Below are 13273 nucleotides of genomic sequence, written 5' to 3'. Positions count from 1 at the left end.
CTTTTGAGGAAGAATTGGCATGATTTCTTTCATTCATGGGAAGAAGCGAGTGCCTTTCTTCGCTTTTGAGGAAGAATTGGCATGATTTCTTTCATTCATGGGAAGAAGCGAGTGCCTTTCTTCGCTTTTGAGGAAGAATTGGCATGATTTCTTTCATTCATGGGAAGAAGCGAGTGCCTTTCTTCGCTTTTGAGGAAGAATTGGCATGATTTCTTTCATTCATGGGAAGAAGCGAGTGCCTTTCTTCGCTTTTGAGGAAGAATTGGCATGATTTCTTTCATTCATGGGAAGAAGCGAGTGCCTTTCTTCGCTTTTGAGGAAGAATTGGCATGATTTCTTTCATTCATGGGAAGAAGCGAGTGCCTTTCTTCTCTTTTGAGGAAGAATTGGCATGATTTCTTTAATTCATGGGAAGAAGCGAGTGCCTTTCTTCGCTTTTGAGGAAGAATTGGCATGATTTCTTTCATTCATGGGAAGAAGCGAGTGCCTTTCTTCTCTTTTGAGGAAGAATTGGCATGATTTCTTTAATTCATGGGAAGAAGCGAGTGCCTTTCTTCGCTTTTGAGGAAGAATTGGCATGATTTCTTTAATTCATGGGAAGAAGCGAGTGCCTTTCTTCGCTTTTGAGGAAGAATTGGCATGATTTCTTTCATTCATGGGAAGAAGCGAGTGCCTTTCTTCGCTTTTGAGGAAGAATTGGCATGATTTCTTTCATTCATAGGAAGAAGCGAGTGCCTTTAATCATGCCAATACTTCCTCAAAAGCGAAGAAAGGCACTCGCTTCTTCCTATGAATGAAAGAAATCATGCCAATTCTTCCTCAAAAGCGAAGAAAGGCACTCGCTTCTTCCTATGAATGAAAGAAATCATGCCAATTCTTCCTCAAAAGCGAAGAAAGGCACTCGCTTCTTCCCATGAATGAAAGAAATCATGCCAATTCTTCCTCAAAAGCGAAGAAAGGCACTCGCTTCTTCCTATGAATGAAAGAAATCATGCCAATTCTTCCTCAAAAGCGAAGAAAGGCACTCGCTTCTTCCTATGAATGAAAGAAATCATGCCAATTCTTCTTCAAAAGCAAAGAAAGGCACTCGCTTCTTCCCATGAATGAAAGAAATCATGCCAATACTTCCTCAAAAGCAAAGAAAGGTACTCGCTTCTTCCCATGAATGAAAGAAATCATGCCAATTCTTCCTCAAAAGCAAAGAAAGGCACTCGCTTCTTCCCATGAATGAAAGAAATCATGCCAATTCTTCCTCAAAAGCGAAGAAAGGCACTCGCTTCTTCCCATGAATGAAAGAAATCATGCCAATTCTTCCTCAAAAGCGAAGAAAGGCACTCGCTTCTTCCTATGAATGAAAGAAATCATGCCAATTCTTCCTCAAAAAAAAAGAAAGGCACTCGCTTCTTCCCATGAATGAAAGAAATCATGCCAATTCTTCCTCAAAAGCAAAGAAAGGCACTCGCTTCTTCCCATGAATGAAAGAAATCATGCCAATTCTTCCTCAAAAAAAAGAAAGGCACTCGCTTCTTCCCATGAATGAAAGAAATCATGCCAATTCTTCCTTAAAAAAAAAGAAAGGCACTCGCTTCTTCCCATGAATGAAAGAAATCATGCCAATTCTTCCTCAAAAGCAAAGAAAGGCACTCGCTTCTTCCCATGAATGAAAGAAATCATGCCAATTCTTCCTCAAAAGCGAAGAAAGGCACTCGCTTCTTCCTATGAATGAAAGAAATCATGCCAATTCTTCCTCAAAAGCAAAGAAAGGCACTCGCTTCTTCCTATGAATGAAAGAAATCATGCCAATTCTTCCTCAAAAGCGAAGAAAGGCACTCGCTTCTTCCTATGAATGAAAGAAATCATGCCAATTCTTCCTCAAAAGCGAAGAAAGGCACTCGCTTCTTCCTATGAATGAAAGAAATCATGCCAATTCTTCCTCAAAAGCGAAGAAAGGGACTCGCTTCTTCCTATGAATGAAAGAAATCATGCCAATTCTTCCTCAAAAGCGAAGAAAGGCACTCGCTTCTTCCTATGAATGAAAGAAATCATGCCAATTCTTCCTCAAAAGAGAAGAAAGGCACTCGCTTCTTCCCATGAATGAAAGAAATCATGCCAATACTTCCTCAAAAGCAAAGAAAGGTACTCGCTTCTTCCCATGAATGAAAGAAATCATGCCAATTCTTCCTCAAAAGCAAAGAAAGGCACTCGCTTCTTCCCATGAATGAAAGAAATCATGCCAATTCTTCCTCAAAAGCGAAGAAAGGCACTCGCTTCTTCCCATGAATGAAAGAAATCATGCCAATTCTTCCTCAAAAGCGAAGAAAGGCACTCGCTTCTTCCTATGAATGAAAGAAATCATGCCAATTCTTCCTCAAAAAAAAAGAAAGGCACTCGCTTCTTCCCATGAATGAAAGAAATCATGCCAATTCTTCCTCAAAAGCAAAGAAAGGCACTCGCTTCTTCCCATGAATGAAAGAAATCATGCCAATTCTTCCTCAAAAAAAAGAAAGGCACTCGCTTCTTCCCATGAATGAAAGAAATCATGCCAATTCTTCCTCAAAAAAAAAGAAAGGCACTCGCTTCTTCCCATGAATGAAAGAAATCATGCCAATTCTTCCTCAAAAGCAAAGAAAGGCACTCGCTTCTTCCCATGAATGAAAGAAATCATGCCAATTCTTCCTCAAAAGCGAAGAAAGGCACTCGCTTCTTCCTATGAATGAAAGAAATCATGCCAATTCTTCCTCAAAAGAGAAGAAAGGCACTCGCTTCTTCCCATGAATGAAAGAAATCATGCCAATACTTCCTCAAAAGCAAAGAAAGGTACTCGCTTCTTCCCATGAATGAAAGAAATCATGCCAATTCTTCCTCAAAAGCAAAGAAAGGCACTCGCTTCTTCCCATGAATGAAAGAAATCATGCCAATTCTTCCTCAAAAGCGAAGAAAGGCACTCGCTTCTTCCCATGAATGAAAGAAATCATGCCAATTCTTCCTCAAAAGCGAAGAAAGGCACTCGCTTCTTCCTATGAATGAAAGAAATCATGCCAATTCTTCCTCAAAAAAAAAGAAAGGCACTCGCTTCTTCCCATGAATGAAAGAAATCATGCCAATTCTTCCTCAAAAGCAAAGAAAGGCACTCGCTTCTTCCCATGAATGAAAGAAATCATGCCAATTCTTCCTCAAAAAAAAGAAAGGCACTCGCTTCTTCCCATGAATGAAAGAAATCATGCCAATTCTTCCTCAAAAAAAAAGAAAGGCACTCGCTTCTTCCCATGAATGAAAGAAATCATGCCAATTCTTCCTCAAAAGCAAAGAAAGGCACTCGCTTCTTCCCATGAATGAAAGAAATCATGCCAATTCTTCCTCAAAAGCGAAGAAAGGCACTCGCTTCTTCCTATGAATGAAAGAAATCATGCCAATTCTTCCTCAAAAGCAAAGAAAGGCACTCGCTTCTTCCCATGAATGAAAGAAATCATGCCAATTCTTCCTCAAAAGCAAAGAATGGCACTCGCTTCTTCCCATGAATGAAAGAAATCATGCCAATTCTTCCTCAAAAGCAAAGAAAATCACTCGCTTCTTCCCATGAATGAAAGAAATCATGCCAATTCTTCCTCAAAAGCAAAGAAAGGCACTCGCTTCTTCCCATGAATGAAAGAAATCATGCCAATTCTTCCTCAAAAGCAAAGAAAGGCACTCGCTTCTTCCCATGAATGAAAGAAATCATGCCAATTCTTCCTCAAAAGCGAAGAAAGGCACTCGCTTCTTCCTATGAATGAAAGAAATCATGCCAATTCTCCCTCAAAAGCAAAGAAAGGCACTCGCTTCTTCCTATGAATGAAAGAAATCATGCCAATTCTCCCTCAAAAGCAAAGAAAGGCACTCGCTTCTTCCTATGAATGAAAGAAATCATGCCAATTCTTCCTCAAAAGCAAAGAAAGGCACTCGCTTCTTCCTATGAATGAAAGAAATCATGCCAATTCTTCCTCAAAAGCAAAGAAAGGTACTCGCTTCTTCCCATGAATGAAAGAAATCATGCCAATTCTTCCTCAAAAGCAAAGAAAGGCACTCGCTTCTTCCCATGAATGAAAGAAATCATGCCAATTCTTCCTCAAAAGCGAAGAAAGGCACTCGCTTCTTCCCATGAATGAAAGAAATCATGCCAATTCTTCCTCAAAAGCGAAGAAAGGCACTCGCTTCTTCCTATGAATGAAAGAAATCATGCCAATTCTTCCTCAAAAAAAAAGAAAGGCACTCGCTTCTTCCCATGAATGAAAGAAATCATGCCAATTCTTCCTCAAAAGCAAAGAAAGGCACTCGCTTCTTCCCATGAATGAAAGAAATCATGCCAATTCTTCCTCAAAAAAAAGGAAGGCACTCGCTTCTTCCCATGAATGAAAGAAATCATGCCAATTCTTCCTCAAAAAAAAAGAAAGGCACTCGCTTCTTCCCATGAATGAAAGAAATCATGCCAATTCTTCCTCAAAAGCAAAGAAAGGCACTCGCTTCTTCCCATGAATGAAAGAAATCATGCCAATTCTTCCTCAAAAGCGAAGAAAGGCACTCGCTTCTTCCTATGAATGAAAGAAATCATGCCAATTCTTCTTCAAAAGCAAAGAAAGGCACTCGCTTCTTCCCATGAATGAAAGAAATCATGCCAATACTTCCTCAAAAGCAAAGAAAGGTACTCGCTTCTTCCCATGAATGAAAGAAATCATGCCAATTCTTCCTCAAAAGCGAAGAAAGGCACTCGCTTCTTCCCATGAATGAAAGAAATCATGCCAATTCTTCCTCAAAAGCGAAGAAAGGCACTCGCTTCTTCCCATGAATGAAAGAAATCATGCCAATTCTTCCTCAAAAGCGAAGAAAGGCACTCGCTTCTTCCTATGAATGAAAGAAATCATGCCAATTCTTCCTCAAAAAAAAAGAAAGGCACTCGCTTCTTCCCATGAATGAAAGAAATCATGCCAATTCTTCCTCAAAAGCAAAGAAAGGCACTCGCTTCTTCCCATGAATGAAAGAAATCATGCCAATTCTTCCTCAAAAGCAAAGAAAGGCACTCGCTTCTTCCCATGAATGAAAGAAATCATGCCAATTCTTCCTCAAAAGCGAAGAAAGGCACTCGCTTCTTCCTATGAATGAAAGAAATCATGCCAATTCTTCCTCAAAAGCAAAGAAAGGCACTCGCTTCTTCCCATGAATGAAAGAAATCATGCCAATTCTTCCTCAAAAGCAAAGAATGGCACTCGCTTCTTCCCATGAATGAAAGAAATCATGCCAATTCTTCCTCAAAAGCAAAGAAAATCACTCGCTTCTTCCCATGAATGAAAGAAATCATGCCAATTCTTCCTCAAAAGCAAAGAAAGGCACTCGCTTCTTCCCATGAATGAAAGAAATCATGCCAATTCTTCCTCAAAAGCAAAGAAAGGCACTCGCTTCTTCCCATGAATGAAAGAAATCATGCCAATTCTTCCTCAAAAGCGAAGAAAGGCACTCGCTTCTTCCTATGAATGAAAGAAATCATGCCAATTCTCCCTCAAAAGCAAAGAAAGGCACTCGCTTCTTCCTATGAATGAAAGAAATCATGCCAATTCTCCCTCAAAAGCAAAGAAAGGCACTCGCTTCTTCCTATGAATGAAAGAAATCATGCCAATTCTTCCTCAAAAGCAAAGAAAGGCACTCGCTTCTTCCTATGAATGAAAGAAATCATGCCAATTCTTCCTCAAAAGCAAAGAAAGGCACTCGCTTCTTCCTATGAGACTGTTCCTTCTTCCCCTAAACCAAATGTGGTGACCTACTTTTCCATAGGGTTCTTAAAATGCCTATACATACCCACACACCAAAGTTGGCTTTGACATGTGACTACACGTAAACTCCTGCAGGTAGCATGTTCAGAAGTGCACCAATGAGAATTGATACATGGGGTGGCAACCAAATGGCCACCATTTAGAAATTGAAAGTCTAACCAAAATATCAACTGAAATATTGTTTATTTTAATCTTTTTCTCATCGTTACATTACATAAATTATACACACGACAAGAATTGATAAAGACTATGTCTTTATGTATTCTTGGCGACAAACATGTAAGTCTGACCATTCAAATTCATCACAATTATGAGCCACAGTCTCCTAAGAATGGAACCATCATCTAAGGCGTCTGCTCTACACTTGTTAGAGTTAATCTCCAGGAAGTTTTTGAGGATGAATGAGCATTCTTGCTACAACTCCAACTATAACACCCTCTCTCTTAGTGTTACTGACATCGGGTTTGGTCCCAAATGGGTAATTTCTACACATAATACCTCTGTAATAAGGACACCTCCCTATGAGGGACAGCATTTGTCAGTCCCGAGGATGTCATTCAAAGCGAGGTACTACTGTACTCCCCATGAGCACTAAAAAACCAATAGTTATGTTGTGGCTTGTCACTTTTAGTGTTTAGAACACATGCTATCACAAGGTCATCTCCTGACCAACTGTAAGTTACAGTAGTATGTTGTAACTTATTCTAGCACTTAGCAGCAAATTTACATCCCTTAACCTTGCATCATTTAAAAACAAGTCCTTAAGCACACTCAGCAACAGTTAGGTTGAACAACGAACAGGAGCACTGCGACACTAGCTCATCCGTTTTCCTCTGATGTTTTTGACATAAGATCCGTTAATTGATGCCTGGCCCCCTCAAGAAATAAATCGAGAGACGTCAGTTGTTTTCGCCGAACTGTTGCATCAGCCTGAAAGCAAATAAAGTATGGCACTAATTCAGAAAATGCACTAATTCAGAAAATGGGTAACGGAATCCAAAATCGTATCACAGGTTTATCAAACGGACAACAGAAAGAGTTTGTCGAGAGCTTTCTTACAAGTGGCAATATTGATAGGTCTCAGCTACATAGGGGAAGACTCAGGAACAACTCGTGATGGGACCTCGAGAGGGACATGAAGACCATGGGTCACTCTAAGCAGGAACTGGAGAGGATCACCAGAGACAGAAGACAGTGAAAGAGAGTACCCTCTCAGAGGAGCAAAAGTAAATAATCAATGCATCCTTGAACCACCGTCTTGCCATTATTATCAGAACTCTGTCAATGGTACATGGTCAGCACAATCTCCTGCTGACGCTAAATTTTCCACAATAATTATACCTGTCTATTTTCTGTGATGTAGCCTTTCATTGCTTCCCGAGACTTCTCGAGTACGTCACGCGACAAGTCCTTACTCCGCTCCTGTTCATCTTTTATACACTGAATAACGGCCTCCTGAAAAAATGATTGGGAAGTTAGATGTGCGAGTTTAAGGAAGTGAAGGGAAGGAGGTCGCTTGCATACAAGGCAGTCGCCTTCCTCTTCTGTGTTTGGAACAAGCTAGGTCTACTTACCTTGCTCTTGGCCCGTTCTTCATGAACTGCCTCTTTTAAAACTTGAGTGAATTTCTCCTGTTCTGCTGCCAAGGCAACCCGTGAATTCTCCTGAAATAAACCATTAGACATAGGAAATAATTGTTTAACGCTGGTTAAATTCCGACAAAGACACCTCCCACCACATCATTTGTGACCTTGGAAATTTATTTATTTTTTTTAGTAAAAGTATTCAACTTAGACATAAACCTTGCAACCGGTCTCAATGCCAAGCAAGCAAAAAAGACCCCATCCAAGTCCCTCCCAGTAGCTGGTGGAAGACAGACTCACCAGGCCAGTGGACCAAGTTGGTCCCAAGCCCCAGTGTTGTGCAACAAAATGCTCACTAGGTCATAAGCGAATGCAGAAGGAAAAAGTTTACCTTTTCCTGTGCCAATAACGCCTTTGTTTTCTCCCTCTCTTCATCAATGGCTGCTTGAAGCAATCTCTGACTGGCCTGGTGCTCCTCCTGTAAAGATATCAGTTTAATGGCAGAATATAATGAAGTCATTGAGGTAACACTGAAATCACGTTTTTTGCTCTGATGCCCATTACAACCAAATGGTAAAAGATACTACCAATAAGTTACTGCTTAAACATTAAACAGAACAGACCGAGGAAATAACTTTTTGATAATAGCAGAATCATCTTTCTCTTTTTGAGACATGGCCTCATCAACTAACTCACTTACTCTGATGGCAACCTTAAGTTCTTCTTTCTGTTGCTCCTGCTCTTTTTGTAAGAACTTCTCAAATTCGCTCTATAAAGAATAGGAAATTTGTGATTATCATCAGTCACTGTCAATAGTGTCATATGACACACTTCCATTCTGAAATCATGTTATTGTCAAATTATATTGTCCAATGACATCAATAATGTCATAAGCCACTGAACAATCGCCTATAACAGGTACAGTGGAACCCCGGTCGGCGACCACCTCAGTAACGCGACCACCCCGCGAACACGACCAAAATTCTCCGGTCCCGAATGGTTTTCTCTCTAATTCTCATTAACTGGCCTTCGCTAACACGACCACCCCGGTACCCAGACCGCGACCACCAGCTTGGTCGGTCCCAAACTGCAAATTAACCCCGCTAACGCGACCATGAGGCCTAATTGCCGTAATCAACCATGACCGCATCGTATCAATTGGCACCTTCTCGCAAATCCGTGTTGATAGTTAGCACCTCGAACACAATGACCATGGGAATCCATATGAAAATAAATGATGTGTAAGTGAGTTTGATCAAATGTAAGCGCAAATAAAATGAAGAATAAACTTTCTTTTCGACTCACGGTTTGTTTTTCATCATTTAGTATTAAATGATGTCAAGAGGCATGCACACGTAGTTTTTAGGACAAATAAATTATGTTGATTAGTAAGAGTACCGATACTCAAAGTAAAGAATGCTTACTACGTCGTAATATTGATAAAAATACGTTTTTAAAAAGATGATTTAATCAGTACCAGTTCAAATTGGCTGAAGTTAAAGCAGGAAGACATCAGGAATAATTCTCAACATCTTCTCACATCACCTCTCTCAATGTTAGCGGGAATATTAGCTTGACATCAAGAAGGGCAGCTGCCGATGGTGTGAATGACATGCTTGCTCTAATTAGCATGCTCAAGTTTTAATGTAATGTTTGGTCTAATTAGCTCTCGTCAGTTTATTTACTCATTTACATAAGTTGTAAATTAAACGCAAAACACTCAAGAAAATGATTTTTTATTCGTGATATACACACAAATTATCGAATCACCCGGTGGCGTAGTCATTAATGCATGTCAATGTACACACAGCATATCTGCTAGGACGATGTTTTGGCGGGAAAACCTACTTATGATTCTTAAATTCACTAACGCGACCACCCCGGTAACACGACCACTTCGGCTTAGTCCCTTGGGAGGTCGTGTTACCGGGGTTCCACTGTATAAGGTTTGACCAGTGGTGTAGTTGTTTCAGTGCCATGCACATAATCAGTAGGCTGTGAGTTTGACTCTAGGAAGGATTGCTGTTGTCTCGTCTGTGTCCTTGTGCAGATAATTGTGAAAAAATACGAAAAAGAAAATTCAATTGAAACCAAATCGCTCGTTTGCTGGGCGCTCTAGTGACCAAAACATTCCTTAAACAAGTGTGAATACTGCCAATGTATTGCGAATAGTAAGGACATCGGTAAGAGACTCGGGAAAGGTAATCAGGCCCACTTGGCTCGTGCCTATATTATCTTAATAAGTAGCTCACTGCAAAATCCTCACCTGGTGCAGCAGCTGCAACTCTTCCCTTAACACTTTCATTTCTTCTGCATTTTTAACTTTGTCTTGTTCTATTGATTGCACCAGCCGGTCCCGCTTAAAAAAGATAGGACAGAAAATAAAATTATTGAAAATATAACTTTGTTAGTTTTTAGAACATTACAAACAACGAACATGTCAATGAGGCACAGTGTCTGTCATCTCAGACATCCCGGGTTCAATTCTCTGTATACTCCAGTGATAGACAGTGTGACTCTCTATATATAATAACAGCGTTGATTTTCTCAGGGTTTTGTGGAGTCCTATACAATACAGATCACACAAGTAATGTCAAAAGAGCCGGTTATCAGAGTTATGAGCCAAACTAGAGCTCATGTCGTCATGTCTCGTTATTTTAGACTAACCTGTGATTCTAATGTCTCTTCAAACCTTTCTCTCTCAGCCTTCAGGCAATCATGTAAATACTTCTCCATGACGTCTTTTTGTTCCAACACAGCCACACGACACAAGGCCTAAAAAGGAAGGAGAAGATGCACAACATTTGTTTACAAGTACATTTTGGTCGACTTTATTTTGAGGCTTTTAGTCTACAGCAGGTAAACTCAGGTACTCTCGCATGGGCCCAGAGAATTTCAGCTTTTGTCTCAAAAGGGTGTGTATTTCTCACTTTACCATGTTTTACAGTAAGTATAATCCATATTTGTTTACACTTACAGTAATGCCAAGCGCCAAGAACATGTGGAATAATAAGCAAACTTCTTAGTCTATGCTTACTGACATTGTATTAGGGTCCAATTTAGACTGTCTTCCTTACTTTATATTCCTCTACAATGACAACCAATGCTTCATGCCCGGCCAGACGAATCTCTTCCAAATCTTTATCATGCTTTCCTTGTAACGTCTTGTACTTTTCTCTTTGTTCTGCTAGTTGTAGTTGCGTTGTTTCAAAGTCTACAATCATTACATTATGACGTGCCAGCAATTCTTCCAAATCCTGAAAAGAAGAAGACGTCGCAGATAATTGAAAATGTGCATACTGAACATGAAAATATGGATATATGTATATTCTGAAATTGATATTCAGCACATATATAGGCAATTTGAACATTTTCAAATTTCAAATAGGCCTTTAAAATCACAACTCACTCGGCATGTTCAGGCATTACCTTCTGTATTCGTTCTTTTTCTTGTTCTACAACTGACAGCTGCTCCGTCAGTTCTGTAACTTTTTCTGTGTCTTCCCTGCCAGGGGCTGCAGCAGGTTCTCCCTGTCCAATCTCGGCATTCTGGACGCCATTTCCAGCCCCCTGCACCAATCCACCACTTGGTGATACCGGTACTTCATTTCCGGAAATGTGGTTACATAATCCTGGCAGCTCTAATGGGAGTATATCTACAGGTGCGTCTGCCTCTGGAGCACTCCGCGGATGGCTCTGGGCGGTTATATCTAAACTCTGAATATCAGGAACAGCAGCTCGTTGATGGCATGCCCCAGATGAACGGTTGCTGTCGGATGAACCTGAACCGTGACTGAGCTCCAATACATCATCATGAGACACACTAGGCTAGAAAAACAAAATAGCACATTATGATACACTCCTAGTTCTGGAAATGAGAAATATATTACATGTAAACCGGACAAATCAGACACACATCCAGCACCTTTAGGCCTACTGGGAGGCAAAGACGCCCTTGAAACAGGCTCAGAGAAATCCCTACCAACTGAGAAGAGGTGATCTCAGGAGCAACACCCTCTAGAGAGGCGCCTCCATCCTTCACCTCGAGACTGGCCACAGCAAACGAAAAACATGGAATCTGAATCCAAATCTAGAAACTGCCAGTGCAATGCATCACATCAAAACACCAGGAATGCACTCCAGAACTATATCACATGGTAGACCAACACTTTAACTCATAGCAAAACTTCAATGCTACACATACCTGAGCATTGGACACTAATAAGTCATTCTCCATATAAAACCCCACAGATTCTGGTGGTTGTTGGACGTTATTATTGGTTCCTGCAGCTGCAGCATTGACGTCTTCTTGTACGAAGGGTGGCTCCATACCATGCGGGTAGACCATGCCTTGGGCTTGAATAAGGTCTGGCGCAGCTGTACCTGTCACAAGAAAAAATACATATTAAGGCTCACTTCCATATTCTTTACCACATTTGTTACTGGCTTGTGAGATACTAGAACAAGGTAATGAAAGAGATCCAGATGGGCAGGTATACTGAAACTAAGACATATAAGATATTACAGTATCAGTGCACAAATAAAATTCTATGCTGAATTTGTCAAAAAGACCAAAATGTAGGTCACCACCGAAATGTGGGATATCAGTTTCTTGACCCCTTCACTTGGAGTATTAACCCACTATTTCATTTACCTGCAGGGAATAATGCCCATGGTGACGGACTGGCTTCAACATTTACAGGTCCTGCACCATCAAGATCTGGATCTGCAGCCTGAAAAAGAAATTTGTAATAACAGTTGTGTGCTACAGGTAATAAACCTGTGGGCCAAAGTGTTCTGATATCTCCTTGACAGCCTTGCCTGTGTGTATGTCATTGTTCCAAAATACCTGGTCTTGGAGTATTTTTTGTTGATTAAATAAAGAAATATACAACCAATTTGACCAATGAAAACACAGTTGTTTTCCGACATGTCAGAATTGACTGAACTATAGGGGGAACTCCATTTACCTCAAATCCACCAAATTCTCCGAAATCGTCTTCATCATCTGCCATGTTTGAATCTCTCAATAGGTTTTAATCCTGTAATTAAAAAAGTAAAAGGACATTCCGACAAGTGCTTCATTAGAAAAATATTTTTAATGAGAAGTTGAATGTCAGGTTTGTTTATATACCCACCAACAGTAACAACATGATGCGATCAATGCCACTACCAGCATAATAAGTTGATGTACATTGGAACTCATAACAGTCCATGACACTCGACAGGGTTAGGCCTATGCAACGTCATTCAATGTACAACGCGAACGTGACTTCATGAACTTATTAAATAGACAAATTCGTAGAAGTCTGTTTTGGCGCCGACCCGACCAGTCATGCATTTCACCTTGAACAAAGGATTGCTGCATCTCTAGGCATTGTCCAAAGTTTGCTTAGGCCTTCTGACATGTTCTGAGTCAGTGTGCGCATTTGACTTGTTTTGGCGTTCTTCAAAAAGGCCTACTAAACTTCCTATTTGAGAAGATCTGCCTGGGCAAATAACAATGAAGCTTTCTTTTATTCTTTCAGCATTGTTGAGTTGGTACATCTGACAATAGTGACATCATCATGATACTTTCTTGACCCAGATTTCATTTTGGGCCTTTGGCTTTGCCCCCATTTAAGTCAAAACTAGTGTGTACTTCTTTCACTATCAGCCTAACAAGAAGAGCACAGCATGCTTTGTGTCAATAACTAACGCAAAAATATAACTTCGATTGCATTTATACAAGAATTAGTGAAATATTTACGAAATAACTCGAGGAAATAACCAGAAATTGAAATGTTTTCAACCGGAAGTTAGCTTTGAAGGGCGCTGCCATGTTTGATCAGAAAGTGCAGACCAGATATTTTCTGCCAAATTATTCATTTTTTCATAAGATCATCAATTAAA

At 40.3% G+C, this 13273-nt stretch overlaps 1 protein-coding gene across 2 annotated transcripts; it reads right to left on the bottom strand.

Moving 5' to 3' along the window:
- Window positions 1–5964: 5964 nt before the first annotated feature.
- LOC135492331 (coiled-coil domain-containing protein 91-like) lies at window positions 5965–13204 on the bottom strand. Of its 2 annotated transcripts, none has more exons than XM_064778733.1 (13): window positions 13131–13204; window positions 12352–12423; window positions 12036–12114; window positions 11586–11764; window positions 10811–11209; window positions 10459–10638; window positions 10049–10156; window positions 9648–9740; window positions 8082–8150; window positions 7773–7859; window positions 7373–7462; window positions 7140–7253; window positions 5965–6728 (listed from the first exon to the last, which is right to left on the bottom strand). In XM_064778733.1, exons 2-13 carry the CDS (start codon window positions 12394–12396, stop codon window positions 6618–6620), a joined length of 1554 nt encoding a protein of 517 aa, XP_064634803.1. In that variant the 5' UTR covers window positions 12397–12423; window positions 13131–13204; the 3' UTR covers window positions 5965–6617. The 2 variants fall into 2 exon arrangements, with proteins under 2 accessions (XP_064634803.1, XP_064634804.1); XM_064778734.1 differs by lacking the exon at window positions 13131–13204 and adding an exon at window positions 12728–13057.
- Window positions 13205–13273: the final 69 nt, after the last annotated feature.

Source organism: Lineus longissimus, chromosome 8, assembly GCF_910592395.1.
Source record: "Lineus longissimus chromosome 8, tnLinLong1.2, whole genome shotgun sequence".
Classification (NCBI taxonomy): domain Eukaryota; kingdom Metazoa; phylum Nemertea; class Pilidiophora; order Heteronemertea; family Lineidae; genus Lineus; species Lineus longissimus.
The sequence above is the reverse complement of the archived record's forward strand: the minus strand, read 5'-3'. Positions and strand labels throughout refer to the sequence as shown.